This window comes from Callorhinchus milii, unplaced genomic scaffold (assembly GCF_018977255.1).
Source record: "Callorhinchus milii isolate IMCB2004 unplaced genomic scaffold, IMCB_Cmil_1.0 Scaffold3, whole genome shotgun sequence".
NCBI lineage: Eukaryota > Metazoa > Chordata > Chondrichthyes > Chimaeriformes > Callorhinchidae > Callorhinchus > Callorhinchus milii.
Genome location: NW_024704744.1, coordinates 53,923,518 through 53,940,796, shown reverse-complemented (window position 1 = coordinate 53,940,796; position 17,279 = coordinate 53,923,518). Strand labels below are relative to the sequence as shown.

General features: G+C 43.8%; 1 protein-coding gene across 4 annotated transcripts in view; it reads right to left on the bottom strand.

The window, feature by feature from the left end:
- Positions 1-17,279, bottom strand: part of acoxl (acyl-CoA oxidase-like) — a 164,705-nt gene that overhangs the window by 84,569 nt on the left and 62,857 nt on the right. For all 4 annotated transcript variants that reach the window (XM_042332935.1, XM_042332937.1, XM_042332936.1 and 1 more), the window contains 2 exons: positions 14,800-14,916; positions 5,463-5,616 (listed from right to left, as the gene is read on the bottom strand). In XM_042332935.1, coding sequence (XP_042188869.1) covers positions 5,463-5,616; positions 14,800-14,916 — 271 coding nt within the window. The remainder of the gene's footprint in view (positions 1-5,462; positions 5,617-14,799; positions 14,917-17,279) is intronic.

Genomic DNA, 17,279 nt, shown 5'->3' with positions numbered 1-17,279 from the left:
TGTTGTTGCTGTACTATCCCAGTAGTGATTGGCTAATCAGAATCAACCCTGTAACCTTCTGATCCATGTAGCCTAGTGCTACACCCGGCAATGCCTTTACAACAACTTCAACAACAACTTGAATTTATATAGCGCCCTTCACGCAGGATAGCGTCCTGGAGTGCTTTACTCACTGATTGGCATCCTTAGGTGCCAAGTTAATATTCAGAAGTCACTGTGAAAGACATTGTATGGGGAGAAGACAGCTTGTGAGGAAATCATCTCCTCCCAATTGGCATACACCTCTGCTCCTCATGTTGAGGTTCCACAGATATTGGATGCCCTCTAATTCCCCGCCCAAGTTCATGTTTATTCACATGTATCACAAGCATTGGCAGGCCACTCGACTGTAGATGGCATCATTGGGAACATGACCTCTCCTCACCCAGCTGCCACATGCACATTACCAGAAAAGTCTGCTGCAGAGAAACCAAGAGAAAGAACCTTGGCTGGTTTTACTTTTCCTAACCCTAGGAAGGCTGGAGCCAATTTAGCCTCCCATTGCAGCCCTGACTGAAACCACAACTTTGGCGTGGACCAGGATTCAAACCAGCAAGTTCCTGGTTTATAAGTTACAGTTCTACCCACTAAGCCAAACAGGGCTGTAGACATCTCCCCAATTTATATTTTAAATTAGCTATTAGGAGGCATACTACAGCTCTCTGAGTTTCCTTTCTTCTTGTGGAGCAAGCCTGACCTTTCAGAATCAACTTTAACAAAGTGGGCCGCGCTAATTCATGTAATACGTAGAGTGGTGCTATTACTCAGTCGTCCACTAAAGATTGAAACCGTGCACTCCTGCAGTGATAATGGAACAAACTGAACCCATCAGTCATGGGGCCACAAATAACGCTGCTGTGTACATATATTATTAAAATACGTGGGTGTGGGAGTAATTAAACATTTGGTTCGGACAGCAATAAACCACTTGAGATTCTTTCTTGTGGTATAAAGTCTTCCAACCCCCTCACCCCCATAAGGTCTTTTTTATTGCAGCACTCCCACCCAACCCATTGACTACATTACTACAGTTTTATACAAAATTTGAAACATACATGGAACATAATATTAAGAACTTGAGAGTGTGTGACAAAGAACGTCCATTCGCACATCAACTTGTGCCCTCAACAAAATATCATCCCTCCCACCCCCATTATGGACTTTACCCACAAAATTTCTATCTTGGGAGTGAGTTCTGCGTAAACACTCAATGAACACATTAGTCAATTGAGCAGAAACTCACAAGAGCATTCCTTCCTTTCCATATCTCCACCATTCATTCTTGGACTCATTTCCATCCACTATCAACATTCCATTCCCTCAGTGAGGAACCCATTGTGTCCAGTGGGGATTTAATTCACCTCAGCCTGCACTTGCCCCCAAATTCACCAATTCTCTTCTTAAGCACTTATTTCTTTAGGAGTTAATCAACAAAGCATCAGTTGTGTTTGTTGAAAGACGCAACCAACATATCCACTACTCGGTGGGAGAATAAAAAATATAATCTCTAGCCCCACTGAAAATAGCAAGCACTATATTTATTTTCAGTATCTACATTTACTATATGCATCCTTCTGCACGTGCAGAAAGATAGAAACACTAAAGTGCATTATCTTTCATTTATCAAAACCTGTCACCATCTGAAGCCAATGACTCATGTTGGGCTCTCTATCCTAAGGCCCTGATGTAAACTAGCACCTCACCAACAGTTATTCTTCATATGTGAACCCAGACAGTGTGAGATAAAGGGCTGTGCAACTTTACAAGACATCATAGCCAATCCTGGCACAACACTGTCCTCACCACACACATCTATTTTTCAGCAAGTGTTTGTGTGAGAGGGAGGGGTTACTTGAATAGCAATTAGGAGCAAAAACCTTGACTGAAATTTCCCCTGTAGCTCAGGGAGGCTGACTAGAGTGACTTTACTGTCCATCTGAGATCAGCTGACCCAACAAATCAAGTCCAATCTTCTCTCCATCTGTATGACTTTGTTTGCACTGGCAGCGACTTTCCAAACTGATCCATCAACAAGTGCGAGAAACATTAAACACCAACCAACAACTGCTTCTCAATATAGCTCTGTAGCATAACAATTGTATGACGATCCCCTGATAGTTTAGTGGGCATCTTGCAGTGTAGACCAGCTAGATCATAATGTAATTCCCCAGCCTGTGTTGAGTTGGTTGATTTCACTTAGTGTGGCAACAGAGACATTCCAATTGTATTCTGTACTGATGAAGGGGAGGGAGAACTGGTCAAAGCTCCCACTTCAGATCACTTTCCTGTGAACCCTGCTCAAATGTATATTTGTGTGTATGTGGAAGAAGACAGAGCTCTGATGTGATATCCCACCGCAGGCAAATACCAACACTCACTGCCTGGGCTCACACATGAAAGCTTTGGATTACTACAGGGCCGACAATGTCCATGGAACAATAGTATATCCTCAAAGCAATCGCTGGCTTCACAAGGAGAAGGGAAAACCCGTACCTACTGAGATTAACATAAGAGCAATGCACTGTATTATTTGGTCATGTTATCTCAATCTATGAAACTCTGTTAATAGTCTTTGCAATGAAACACCTTTGCTCAGATTCCTGTTGGATGTGGTAAGTAAGATGCCCAGATTCTCACACAGGAGTCCGGCTGTGACACCACAAGTGGGCCAGACCAGACAGATCCGTGCATCTGCTATATCTGGTCAAATCTTCTCACTTTTTAAATGGAGCATCGTATCAACAAAAACAAACAATGACCAGGTTACTTTTTAGCTTTAAATATAGAACATAGGAGACCATGGAATAAGGAAAGACCATTTACCCATCATTATACCCCATGCAACACACTTCATATCATGTTCAGTAGCCTCTAGCTCTGGGAAAGCATGCTGAAAGAATTTCAAAGACAATCGAGGAAAAACTTCAGTGCACCCCTGCAGCCCCCACATTGCTCTGCACCCTGCTCGAGCTTTTACTCCATCTCTGTGAAGCACTTTGAGATGTTTAACGACGTGAAAGGCGCTATACAAGTGCAAGTTACTATTTTTGTACTTAAATCTTATCTTCCCACTCTGCTGGCAACAAGATTAATCAAAAGCTAGTTACATCCAAGTCTGCAGTTTGGTCATGGTGTCGTCACATAGGCATAAATAATGGAGTGGGCTTAGAAAAGAAAAATGATTATCCCCTCCTTATCTCCTAATTTTAGTGTTGTGTTCTGTGGAGCAGATGGATCATTTCAATCTGCACCAAAATCCTCCAAAATGGTTTGCCAGTTTGCGCTCTTTCCTCTCCACCCATTCTCTTTTTGAACCCCTTCAGTCAGGTTTCCGTGCTGCTCATAGCACAGAAACTGCCCTGGTCAAGGTCACCAATGATATCCTGACTATCTGTGACCAGGGCTCCCTCTGTCTCCTCGTCCTCCTCGACCTATCGGCAGCATTCGATACGGTCGACCACGCTATCCTACTCCACCGCTTGTCCTCCCACCTCAACCTTCAAGGCACTGTCCTTGAATGGTTTAGCTCTTACCTTTCCCACCGTCTTCACTTCGTCTCAACGAATGGCTTCTCCTCCACCCCCCGTACTGTCTCATGTGGTGTCCCTCAGGGCTCTGTCCTCGGTCCCCTCCTCTTCACCCTCTATATGCTCCCCCTCGGTGACATCATCCGCAAACATGGGGTTAACTTCCACATGTATGCGGATGACACCCAACTCTACCTTTCCTCCTCTACTCTTAACTCCACGACCACCGATGTCCTGACAGCCTGCCTGTCCGACATCGAGTCCTGGACGAGAGACAACTTTCTTCAGCTCAACGTGCGAAAAACCGAGGCCCTCCTGATTGGCTCACGTCAGCGCCTCCGCACCTCAGGCGCTGACACCATCAGCATCCAAGGCTGCACTCTCCACCTCTCAAAGCCAGTCAGGAACCTCGGCGTTTTGTTCGACCCTGAGCTGTCCTTTCTCCCTCACATCCGCACCACAACTGGCACCGCCTTCCATCACCTCCGGAATATCGCCAGATTACGGCACTACCTCACCCCTCACGCTGCTGAAACCCTGGTTCACGCCTTTGTCACCTCAAGGCTGGACTATGGGAACTCTCTCCTCGCCGGCCTTCCCGGCACCTCCCTCCACAAGCTGCAGGTCATTCAGAACTCTGCAGCTCGTGTACTGTCCCGCACCAGGCTTCGGGACCACATCACTCCTACCCTCGCTCGCCTCCACTGGCTCCCCATCCCCCAGAGGATTGATTTCAAGATCCTCATCCTCACCTACAAGGCCATTCACGGCCTTGCTCCCTCCTACCTCTCCAACCTACTATCCCCCTACCTACCTGCCCGTACCCTCCGTTCCTCTGGCTCCGGTCTGCTCCACGTCCCCCGCCCTAACCGCCCTACCATCGGTGGTCGGGCCTTCAGCCTCTCAGCCCCAGGCTCTGGAACTCCATCCCCCAGTGCCTTCGCCTTGCTTCCTCCCTTTCCTCCTTCAAGGCCGGTCTCAAAACCTTTCTCTTTGACCGTGCCTTCAGCTCCCCTCTCGACTCTCTTCCTCCTCCTCGCTCCCTCCCTTCCCTCCCCTCACCCTGACCATTTCCCCCCTCCTCTCTCCCTCCCTTCCCTCCCCTCACCCTGACCATTTCCCCCCTGCTCGGGTCATGACCCAACTGTGCAGCGCCTTGGGACGTCCTCCTGACGTGAAAGGCGCTCTATAAATGGAATGTTGTTGTTGTTGTTGTTGTTGTTGTTGCCCACAGATTGATATCTGGCTATTTTTGAAGGAAAATTATTTATTGTAATCTGGAGTTCAATTTGAGAACTTTATTTTTAAACCTGATGCAGTTCCTAACAGCCCAAAGCAATCGTATGCAACTGCTTTTATACCGCTCTGATGTCCGCAGCCACTGTATACACTGTAAACCAGGAATTAGATGTCCTTTGAGTTCAGGTTTTTAATAGTAGATCATGCACCTTAAAAATTGTTCGAAATGGTTAATCTGATAAGGCTACTTTCCAGTGTGAAACTGAGTCATACAAAGACAGGTCCAAGTTTCCATTGCTGCTATGTGGTGAGTTGGTTGATCTCAACTGAGTAAGGCAGTAAGAGTAATTGGCCTGAATATCCCGATGTAAGGAAAGGGGGCGGGGGGTGGGGGAAGAGAAATCAACTGGGGTTCTGCTCTGAATTTCTGCCCTGATCTTAATTTCTATCCCGAGAAAGTGGAAAGTCTGTGTGAGTGTTGAATGAGGACACGATTAGGCTCATGAGAAAAGGACGTGCCTAGCGACCATGGAGTTGTATCCCACTGTGATTGAGATGCTCCACAATCAAGGAAGAACACAATCAGGGAAGAGACAGCAAAAGACCAGTAAATAATAAAGATAAAACATGTGCAATATATTCATGAGATCTACTCACCATGCCACCTGTACATTCTCGACAATCTTGCAAACAGCCCACATTTTCCCAGGTGCTGTAAGCCTTCAATCCTGCCACCAAGGCTTGCAAAGGTCGATTATTGACCAGGTCCTTCCCCTGACACACATCTTCATCAAGTATCTCTCCTGCATATCTAAAAAAAATCATGTAAAAATAATAATACTTGCATCCTCGCCTACAACTCTGAAATGTCTCAAAGCACTTCACCTGCAATTCCTGATAAGTGCGGTAACCACGTATTTGTAAGCAAACATAACATCAAGGTCTCAAACAGCTATGATATGAATGGCCAATTTAACAGTTAACAGAAATCTAGGGGGAAATTCAGATTATTAGCAATTGTCTTTCCTGATGGGACTTTACTCACCTCCCAACAAGAAGCAAGCTATACAAATGTAATTTTGTATTGTATTTGATGAAACAGACAGAGCAGCAAGTTTAACCTGCGTTTGTGCACTCATGAAAACTAAATCAGTTTATTAATGAGAGAGCGAGAGAGAAGCAGCATTAAATGGCAAAGCTAGAGGGCTAAAATGCTATTTGTCAAAATGATATCCAGAGTGTGTGCTGCTGTGTTGTTGATGTTTTTGGCATTGAGCCACTGTGCTGAGAACAAAAGGGGAGGGAAAGGCCACAAGCTCACATCTTCAGTGCAATACACAGTTTTTTCTACTTTGGTTTCACCAGCTCTTTACGTTCCAACTTAAATAACATGACCACAAACAGAATGTTCTTGATAGACTTGGAGATATGTTCACAAGAGATCACATGAAAGCATTAATATAAGAGAGAAAGAATTATCCAGTGCTTTGTGTAATGTTTGCAACCAAGGACTTTTTTTTAAAAAAGAAAGAAATCAAGCCACTCTAAAGAATGATTGACTTCTGTTATTGTTTAAATTGTGGGTAGCATTGTGGAGAAGTACTCTGGAGCTACATCGTGTGATGTTGTGTGAAGAGTGATCTCACATATTTGTGGGATTACAGTAGTTATCTCCAGTGGAGGAAGCCAGCACAACAACAGACAATGCATTGAATGGCTTCCTTCGCTACATAAAGTTTCTGTGATTCTATGTCTTTAATGTCCCAGTCTTGAGTGAGCTGCTGTGGGGAGACAGTGGTTAAAAGCCAGATGCTTCCCACACACACAAGGGAGGTACAAGGTACAAAGAACAGGTAATTTCCCAAGCAGTTATAATATGCTCAGTGCCATCCAGTCATCTTAGTTGAGGGCAGGTCGGCTGCAGATCATGTGTGGTCTGGGGGATTGGGAAGGGGAGCAGGAAGTAAATGTTTTGTTGTGATTAGATTGAAAGAGATCACCTCACTTAATACTAGAAATCCAGTATGCCACAAGCCACAATATAAATTTATTTAAAAATGTAGGTTGTTTTGAAATAACACAGAGGATTTTGAAACAACTCATGATGAGTTTCAGAAGTGCTTCTTAAAACCTTTACTGATGAACTTTATCATATATCTGGCATAACATTTACTTCCTCTTTCTGGGGCGAGAACAGGATCAGGCTCAGCTGTGACAATTGCAGATTTGAATCCCCAGTCTTGTTGATTTCAGCCAGTGCAGCGATTGGGGTTATGAGCAACCTCGGTGCCTCTGGGTTATGGAGGGCAAAAAATCATCCAAGGTTCCCATTCCAAGTTGTTATCCAGAGCTCCCTCCTGGTCTAAGCTTATGTGTAGAAATCGAGGGAGGAAAGCATTATATCCAGTTGTGATGCCCAATGAACAAATAACCTGCCAATACTCATCGCCAATTACTACATGGGCAGAGCATCAGAAAGTACCCATTGAACTGTAGCTCAATTGAGGGTCAAAATAAATTGAAAACACCTTCAGAAGAGGGGCAGAGAAACTTAGCAGGAAAAAATAAAGGTAGAAATATTGTTCATAAAATGGCCACTGGGATCAGTTACAGTTTGCACTCATAAAAGTGGAGTGGGGAAAAGGAGGGCAAACTAAACTAAACGTGCACTCAAAAATATGTATTCACCACATATTAGAAGGAAAACTGGGTAGGTATTGATGGAGGCACCAAGCACCAGAATTATCACAATAAAAGTTGTGTAGAAAGTGAATATTTTGTGAATAAACTGAAAACACTGTATATTCAGATTATTCAACATGGTATTAAATTTTACTGTTGCATTCGTGCAGTTTACCAAAGGTGATTTATTTATTCCACAGGCCTTACCTCATCAAAATATACAGGTGTAACTAACCTGATGGGATCAGTTTACTCGAGATCTCAGACACAAAGTGTCGCAATGATACACTGAGATATGTACGGGATAACCTGATAGTTAAGTGAGAGAGAAACCTCCGAGTGGTGTTATCTTTCTAAATATCCACAAAAAGGGCTTGAGCCTTTATTTTCCTAAGTAATCCTTCATCGTATGCATGGCTTCTGTGGACATAAACATGCCAAAACAAAGTATCACGCAATAAAATGTGCAGTTGTTGCTTGGAATCAATGTGAACATGACTTTAAGGGTGTCCTGTAAAATAAAATATTAAACAGAGACCTTTATAGGCTGCTAATGCTTCAGAATGCTCAGCAGGGATACACAATACACCACACCATATAAAATGACCAAAAACTGGAAACAGCTGCTACAGTGTGTAACACAGAGCTATTTAGTCACCACCCACAAGAAGTGCTAGCAATCGAGCAATTTATTTTTTCACGTGGAAACGATGTTTCAGTTTCAGATAAACTCAAGTGTCGGGCTCAACGTAAATCTCAATTTCTCAACACAGCGATGAATCAAAATTCAAACGTGACAGTTGTGTATTCGTACCAACAAAACCAAGCAAACACTTTGGATTCCTTGTTCAAAGCAATTTGTACTGCTCAACTTTGTTACTTCCACCTCCTTCCTTTAACATGCTGACTGACATACGGTGTTGTACTGTTCCATAAGCACTGGTCATTCTTTGCTCCCGATTTAAAAGGCCTTTGTTTATGTATGAGCCAAGCCAGTGACATCTCTAACTATAAGGGGATCACAGCCGAACCCAATGTCCACACACTTGGACTTTCCAACAGGAGCCTGAAGCGGGATCCGTGGCTGTCTTTTCTCTTCCTTAGTCTACGGGCTATACCCAGGAAATTATGCCTCAAAAAAATACAAAGTATGCAAGCAAAAAATGTAAAAGGCATTATGCAAAATTACACTTTTTTTCACCATTTAGATCCAGGATAACACATTGTACTATCTTTAGAAAAATATGGAGGCCAGTGTTCATAAATTTTGTATTTATGGAGTACATTTTTGTAGTACCTCCCACTCCAACTCTCTTCCAGCAGAGCAATGCAGAGAGGGACGGGAAGAGGACTGGAGCGGGTGTACGAGGCTATATTATGAGTGAAATTACAGAGGCGGGTAATTCCCTGGGGAATAATGGGAACAGAGAGGAATTGCAGAATTCATTGTTGTCCTTCTCTGTGATAAGCTAACTCAGCAAGAAGCAGAAACTTAGCTCCGACAGGATCTACTTCCACTCTCAACCATTATATTGCCAGTTACTCTCCCACATTGAACTGCACACATTTGTTTCCTTCATCCTCTCCAGGCTTACAGTACCTCAGCAGATCCACTGTAAAAGATCCTTTTTCTGACTTCCAAATTCCTGCATGGTTTTGTCCTGCCCTACCTGCCTGTACACTCCATTCCTCAGGGTCAGGGCTTTTGTATGCTTCCCTCTCCTTCACTTGATTATGCCCCTGTCTTCTGGAACTCTTTTTCAAAACTTATTTGCCTTATTTCCCTTCACTCTGTCTTTAAAAGCTTAACAACATATCTTTGACTTCACTTTCAATTAGCATCCTGAAATCTCCCTCTTCCCTGCTTCAAAGTGGCCATCATTATATATATCAAGTGCTTCAAGATATTCTTTAGAAGTGAAAGGCCAAAGTCTTGCTGTTGTTGAATGTGGGAAAGAAAATACGTCTGAAGCTACTATCTGTGTGTATCTTGTATAGGATCATTGCAGTCCTGTAATTACACAGCCATCAGAACTATGCAAATTGCAAATTCACTTTAATTGTCATTACAGCAGTAGCAATGCTCAATGAAGCCTTATGAAGAAGATATTGTAAAGGTGCCATCTACTGGATTTGGTCATACATTACAAAAGTTTGTTTGTTTCGAAATTTAAACTTAAAATATATTTATAAAAAGGCCACTGGAAACTGTGTCGCACTTGTACATTAGACCTTTAGGTCATTAGGTTGTCAGCTTTAAAAAAAGCTTTAAACCTTTGGATTAGTCACCTGTTTGTCAAGGGCAATCGTTCAGTTTCAAAATTGACCGGAAAAGAGAAAACATTAAGGTTTCCCAAATGCTGTACTTTGACACAACTGGTTGTTCAGGTAACTCTCCACTATCGATGACAGAATTATCTCATCTTTCAAAGTTGCAGCCGTGCCACTCTAACACACTTTTATCTGATCTACAACTCGAGTCACATATTCTGCACTGTTCTCTATCCTGTTACTTATGTATGAGAGCTGTCTGGTTGCTTTGCAGAAACACTCCCACTGCAGATCAGTGCTCACTTAGTGTTATTCTCCATGGTCAAAGCTCCATGGCTACAGCTGAGCCAAACAAAAGAACAACATTCGCAATGATAGATACACTTTGTGAAAAACAGCACTGCCTCAGTGTTAGACTGATTAATGTTCAACTTGTAACACCAACAATGAGTCAGTCCACTCCAATCTGGCATATGATTCCACTATCTCACTCCAAAATATATTCATTTTAATAAACAAAACACAAATCACTTCAGTACTGGCTCAAATTATTTTACAAACACATTTACATACAATAAGTAAAAAATTACTTTTTGGGGGCTTTGTTTCCTATTAGAACAGCTACTCTCATAAATGAATATAAATATATACAGTAGTATAGACAGTAGAATTAGAGAACGTAATAGAACAGAAACAGGCCTTTCAGCTCATTAGGTCTGTGCTGGTCTGGCATGTGATGGCTGAGTCCATTGTGGGACTGTGAGGGCCATTGTTTCATGTCCCCGATCCACCATCAGTAGATGAGCTTTCACTCACTGTGTCCCCACGCTCTGGAACTCCATCTCTGAATCCCTCCGCTTCGCCCCTCCCCACCTTTAAAGCCTACCTTAAGAACTTCCTTTTCGACTGTGCTTTTGGGTCACCTGTCCCTTCTACCCCCACCTTCCTCAGCTTCCCCGACCCCCAGCACAAGCTCCCTGACAACTGTGTGAAGCACTTTGAGGTGGAAGGTTCTATATTAATATAAATTGTTGCTGTTTTATAGCAGCAGGAATAAGACAGCGAAGCTGTATTCAAAGCGTGCAACACGTTTGTGAACAAAGTTTGAGGTTTCATCCAACCAAAGCACTGGACCTATTGCTGTGGTGCAAAGCCACCCACTGTGGATTCAGCTTTCCATTGAAATCAGTCTGCAAACCAGAGTGAGAGGCGCCTTCTTCTCAAATAACTGGCTCAGGTAAATGCACTACAGGGCACAGAATGGAAAAATGTGGAGGGAAAAGGCAGTAACTCTACTTTGGTTGGACAATGGCTGTTTTTGCATATTGTGCTATTGCTGGATACAAAGGTACAATGGACCTTTATTATTTCATTCCCTTATTTATACATGAGCCTTACAAATAACATCAACACAATGATTCGGGCTCCTTTCAAAGATCAACTGCTAAAGTCACCAACTCGGGTGAACCTCAGTCATACACACCAGAGATCAGATTCAATCCACAAACACTATTGAGATCACTGAGCTCAGCAAAGTGTAGGTAGGAGGTGCTAGTCACAATGATCGAGGAGAGGGAAGAGGCTGAACATAAGCAAAGTTCCCAGCCCGCCCAATATCCAGTGCCCCTCATCCAGAAGGCATGTCGTTGGGAATGGAACGCAATAACAACAAAATTACATTTGTATAGCGCCTTTCATGTCGGGAGGATGGCCCAAGGCGTTGGACATCTCAGTGTTTCGGACCCGAGCTGGGGGTCAAGATCGGGGAGGGTGGAGGAGGGAAGAAGGGTGACCGAAGGCACGGTCGAATAGTCAGAGTGCTGTGCACTTGAAGCACTGTACAATAGGTACAATCAGACATGTTAGATAACATGGAAATGTAGATGAGGCAAATGAGCTAGTTTGGCATCTAACCTTTACGCTTACAGGATTGTCCTGGGTAAAGCATGGTCATTTCTAGACGTGGGAAAAAATCCTTTACATGTTGGTGTTAAAATTTGGTGTTGGCTGTTATCAACCCCGTATTATGTGCGGGGTGTAAACATCTGTTAAGAGGAATTACATGTGCCGTTAATGATATAATCAGCAATCAGTGAAAAGATAAAATAATTTAATTAGCAACCAATTATTTTCATTGATTAACTACACATGAAGGACACCTAATAATAATTCTTGCATTTGATATGATGCCTTATCAAGTCTTTGAGATGTCACAAAGCACTTCACAGGATATATTGTAAAGTGAATTTGACTGTATATTTTGTGGGAGAAACACGGCAGCCAATTGTGCACAGCAGTGTCCCACCTATTGAAAAAACAAACATTTCCTCGCTCTCTGGTTGGAAGCTTACATTCGCTCTCTGTTCACTAATTTTCTCCCTTTCTCTCCTGAAGGCATTTGATGCCTTTTTCCTTGGGAATCTTGCCAAAGTTACTATTACTCCTGCATGATAGTGAGTGTATGAAGCCTATTCATGGGGGGGTGGGGGAGAGGAGGCAGGAGGCATACCATCCTAGTTCCTAGGGTCCAATTCTGCCCTCACTTGGCATTCCTATACTTCAGGTGTTTCGTTAAAAATACCATCTAGTACTATACTTCATACCACTGCCTTTTGAATTAATTCTATTCTGTACTTCACTTTGCAGTCATGTGCCTTTGAATATCACACAAATAAAAATAATCCTTGCATTTGATATGACGGCTTACTATATCGTTGAGATGCCTTGAAGCGTTTCACAGGCTATAATGTAAAGTGCATTGACTGGGTATTTTGTGGGTGAAATGCAGCAGTTGGGGTGAGTGACCAAATTTATTTGGGGGATTGTTGGCCAGGACACCAGGTGAAACTCCCTTCTTTTCGAATAGTGCCATGGGATCTTTAACGTCCACCTGAACTGGCAGACGGAACCTCGGTTTAACAACTCATCCGAAGGACAATAAACTTTTCATGAAAGATCTGAACATCGAATTCCCATTGAATCATGTCTCTAGCTAGCGTGGGGTTACTAATGAAACATTGGGAATCTAATTTGTATGATTCATAAAAGGATACAAAAGTATCATATCCTGTAGATTTATCAGTCGGATGTGTCTCACCTTGACTCACTGAAGCTCCGCTTGGAGAGCGAATACTGGGAGCTTTCTGTGGCTTCACAGAAGTCAGAAAAAAGAATGCATGATGCAGCTTGATAGACATCAGGTACTCAGAATAGGGTTGGGTGGGAATTTGGGAGGTGGGAGGAGGCTGATGCAGCCACCTTTACTCTCTGGGTAATGCATATTCCATACTTACAAGAATTTCTCATTTTAAACCGCAAGTTCCATTCTGAAAGCCTCTGTCATTCAGGACAGATTGCAACCTCAATCAACACAATCAGTGCTAAGAGTTTATAACTTACAGAGAGCGAGCGCAGCACTTCTCAGCATTGTATCCACTGGTATCAGCCTCAGCCTCCCACTGCATCAGAAGCTCTGCACAAGCTGCACGGGACAGCCAACATCATCCACTTGGCTTTCAAACCAGCAGTATCACAATTTGTGAAACACTGGTAACATTTCCAGAGATACTGATGTTTGCATACAGCCTTCTGTTGTTTTACGTCCAGCAACAGGTCTTTATCAAATAAAAATGTTACCAAAAGAAAATCCCTTTGCGGTAAATTCTTGCAGACTGGGAGAAGGCAGTGTGCTGTGGATCTGAAGATAAAAATGTAACAATGTCCTGTATAGAGAGCGGCATGAGGGAGGATTGTGGGTTTAGGACACAGATCAATTAAGTATTTCCTCAAACTACTGAATCCTCAAGCATAATACTGATGCCATATATTTGTGTTTACATACAGCCTTCTGTTGTTCTACAAAAGCAGATTTGTTAAAACTAATTCAAATGAATATTGAACATTTTCTGAAGCAAGAAGAGGCCAGTGTTGATCTGTTTTTTTTTCCTGCTGAAACTGATTGTTTCTTTCATCGGCTGGGTGTCTGATATGCCCAGAAAACCAACATCATTCTTAAAAGCCTAAAACAAACTCCTGAAGCTTCCACCATGTTTGGTTTGTGTTTGTCTGGTATGGAGTATGAACTCTCTGCCTGGAGGAACTCGTACTGCTCACTTAATCATGCAGAGCGTAGACCTGAGTTGGCAAGAGCCAAGGCTTGGGACCCCAGAATGTGCACTGTAATATTATTGGCCTTTAATTCAATTTAATTCATAAAGATTGACATCCTAACAGTAGCTCACATAGTTCACAACAACTTCAGAACGAAAAATACAGATATTTAATTGTAGAACGTGCTTAACAGCAAGCAATTGCAAGTCTAATAAAGGCATGCAGAAGATAGCAGGTTGCAATCCTAGTCTCAGCAGCTGTTGGGGTGCTGCAGTCAGAACAATGGGAAGGGAAATCAGACAGGGTTTCCGCTCACAAGAACAACCCATTGACATCTGATGAAAGGTGTGACATCTGCATGTGTGTGTGAATGTTGAATAAGGGCAGGGTCAGGTTTGGTTGTGGTGACAGGCCCACCCACCCCCTTCACCGTCCCACCGTTAAACAGCCTGCTAACACTCACTGTCATGGATTAAGCACACTCAGTTAACTGTGACAAGATGTACTCCTTTAAAAAGCAATTACTACACCTTTGACATACACAAATGTTTTCATTAAAGTAAATTTCAAATAAATATTACACTATATTTGCCAAGCTTTTCCTTTGAATGTTGAACAAAACTAGTTAAAATGTTTAAAGGAATTGCAGGTCATCGCATTGTTTAATGCACCTGTAGGAGGTAACAGCTAGAAAAATGCTGGATGGTTATTTCCTTCATTTTCAGATGAAATGCTCCAGCAAAAGGAAAATTTGATAATTACCTGGGTTAAATATCACTAAATAGCAACGTCCTGTTTTCATAGAGCTTTGTGTGGCTCTTTATCAAATATCCCCAAAAGTTAAGTCTTGCAAATAAGGCAGGAACCTTAGACAATGCCCTTCTGGTGGAAGAATTGCGAGAGAAGTAGACAAGGTGCTGCGGTTTCTTACCTGCTTGTAAACGTCAGTGCCAGTGAAGTGGCGAGATGAGGCATTAGGCGAAGATACTGGGTCTGGTGCTCGATGATTTTGACTTCTTCTTTGTTCTTTGGCCCAAACTGTCGGCGGCTATTATTAAAACAATGGAAACAGGAGTCAAAGATCGATTAGGGGAAATAAGACAAATCTAGCCATTGCTTGTGCATTAGCCTGACAACTGCACTTCAAACTTGGTGCTCTGTGACAAAGTGTTTTTTTATATATTACGTAACCGCAAACTGTTAGCAAGTGCCGAACACAGTCAAGCACCATCAGTGTGAATGAGAACACCGTTGTTTCAATTGAGCACAATATATTCAGGAATATTGATTTGAAGCAAGCTGTCGACCTTTACTTAGTACAGTAAAACTCACACAAGTCGTATCAGTCGGGGCCGTAACATTTAATATGACTTACACAAAGTTCAAGTTACTGGCAAGCATGTATAAATCGGATAATCTACATTGCAACCGTGTAGTTCAATGCAGCCAGTAAATGTGCTACTTCATCACTGCAGCTGGTAAGTGGTAAGTACCATGCAGTGATGGGTCATGACCTGGGCCAACAGAATAGTGCGGCCCCACGTTTTCCCCTAAAACGGCCCTAGCCAGCTACAAACGCTTCATAAATGTAGTTTCTGGCACATGGGCTGCTCGTGCCATTTACCTGACGTCACTGTCGTCTGTGTCTGTATGCGGTGCCAGCTCTCAGAGGGAGGAGGTGGTGAGCTTCTGTAGCCCTGCTGGTGTCCATTCCATCCCCTCCCCACCCCCAAAAAATAACCATCCAGGTTTTGTTAAAGAACCAATTAATATATTTTTTTGCAAATCTAATACATGTTATTTCCTTATGTTTAGTTTTTGAAGAAACCTTCCCATGACCCATCACAGCTATCTAGCTACCGGTCCATCTCAAATCTCCCGTTCCTATCCAAGGTCCTTGAGCGGGCCGTTGCCTCCCAGCTTCACTCTTTCCTCTCCTCCCACTCCCTCCATGAACCCCTCCAATCGGGTTTCCGTGTCGGATTTCCGTGCTGCCCACAGCATGGAAACTGCTCTGGCCAAGGTCACAAATGACATCCTAACCATGTGTGACCAGGGCTCCCTCTGCCTCGTCGTCCTCCTCGACCTCTCTGCCGTCTTCGACACTGTGGACCACTCATTCCTCCTCCACTGCCTCTCCTCCCACCTCAATCTTCAAGGTTCTGTCCTTGACTGGTTCAGGTCCTACCTTTCACACCGCCTCCACTTCGTCGCGGCAAACGGCTTCTCCTTCAACCCCCGCACCCTCTTGTGCGGTGTTCCTCAGGGCTCTATCCTCGATCCCCTGCTCTTCACCTTCTACATGCTCCCCCTTGATGCCATCATCCGCAGACATGGGGTAAATTTCCACGTATACGGATAACACCCAACTCTACCTCTCTGCCTCCACCCTGAACTCAGGACTACTGGCATCCTGACCAACATCAAGTCCTGGACGAGGGCCAACTTTCTCCAACTTAACTTCAGCAAGACCGAGGCCCTCCTTATTGGCTCGCGCCAGCTCTTCCCAACTCTTCCCTTCACAAGCTGCAGATCATCCAAAACTCTGCAGCTCATGTACTCTCATGCACCAGGCTCCATGACCTCATCACTCCCACCCTCTACTGACTCCACTGGCTCCCCATCCCCCAGAGGATCGAGTTCAAAATCCTCGTCCTCACCTTTAAGGCCATCCATGGCCTTGCCCCTTCCTACTTCTCTGACCTGCTAACTCCCTACCAACTTGCCTGTTCCCTCCATTCATCGGGCTCCGGTCTGTTCCATGTCTCCCGCCCCTAGCATCGGTGGCCAGGCTTTCAGCCTCTCTGCCCCCACACTCTGGAACTCCATCCCACCGTCCCTTCGCCTCACTTTCTCCCTTGCCTCCTTCAAGGCTGGCCTCAAGACCCTTCTCTTCAATTGTGCCTTTGGTCTCCCTCCCACCTCTCTGCCTTCCCTCACTCCTACACCACCCCTCCCCCATTGCTCGGGCCCCGATACCTGACTGTTCAGCGCTTTTGGACGTCCTCCCAACGTGAAAGGCGCTCTATAAATGTAATTTTGTTGTAGTTGTTTTTATCAATAAAGTGAAAAAATGTAGCAGTAAAATGTACCTGAATAGCACTAACCAACCCTGCAATAGTCCCTCAAAATTCAGCGAAATCCTCTGCAATTTCCTGCAAGATTTGTAAAGCGCTCCACAAGTTTTGCAAAAATGTCTGCACTTTTCTATTTGCCCAAGTCATGACTACGTTTCCCACCATTCAATACATTTTGACCCGTCACTGCATGCACACTTACCGGCAAGCATTGCAATCGCGGGATGCGCATGCAGTGACGAGATAATACTATGTTGCCCACAGTTCAATGCAGTAAGTGCACATGCATCAATGGAACAGGATGACACTTCCCACAATTCCATACAGCCGTTAA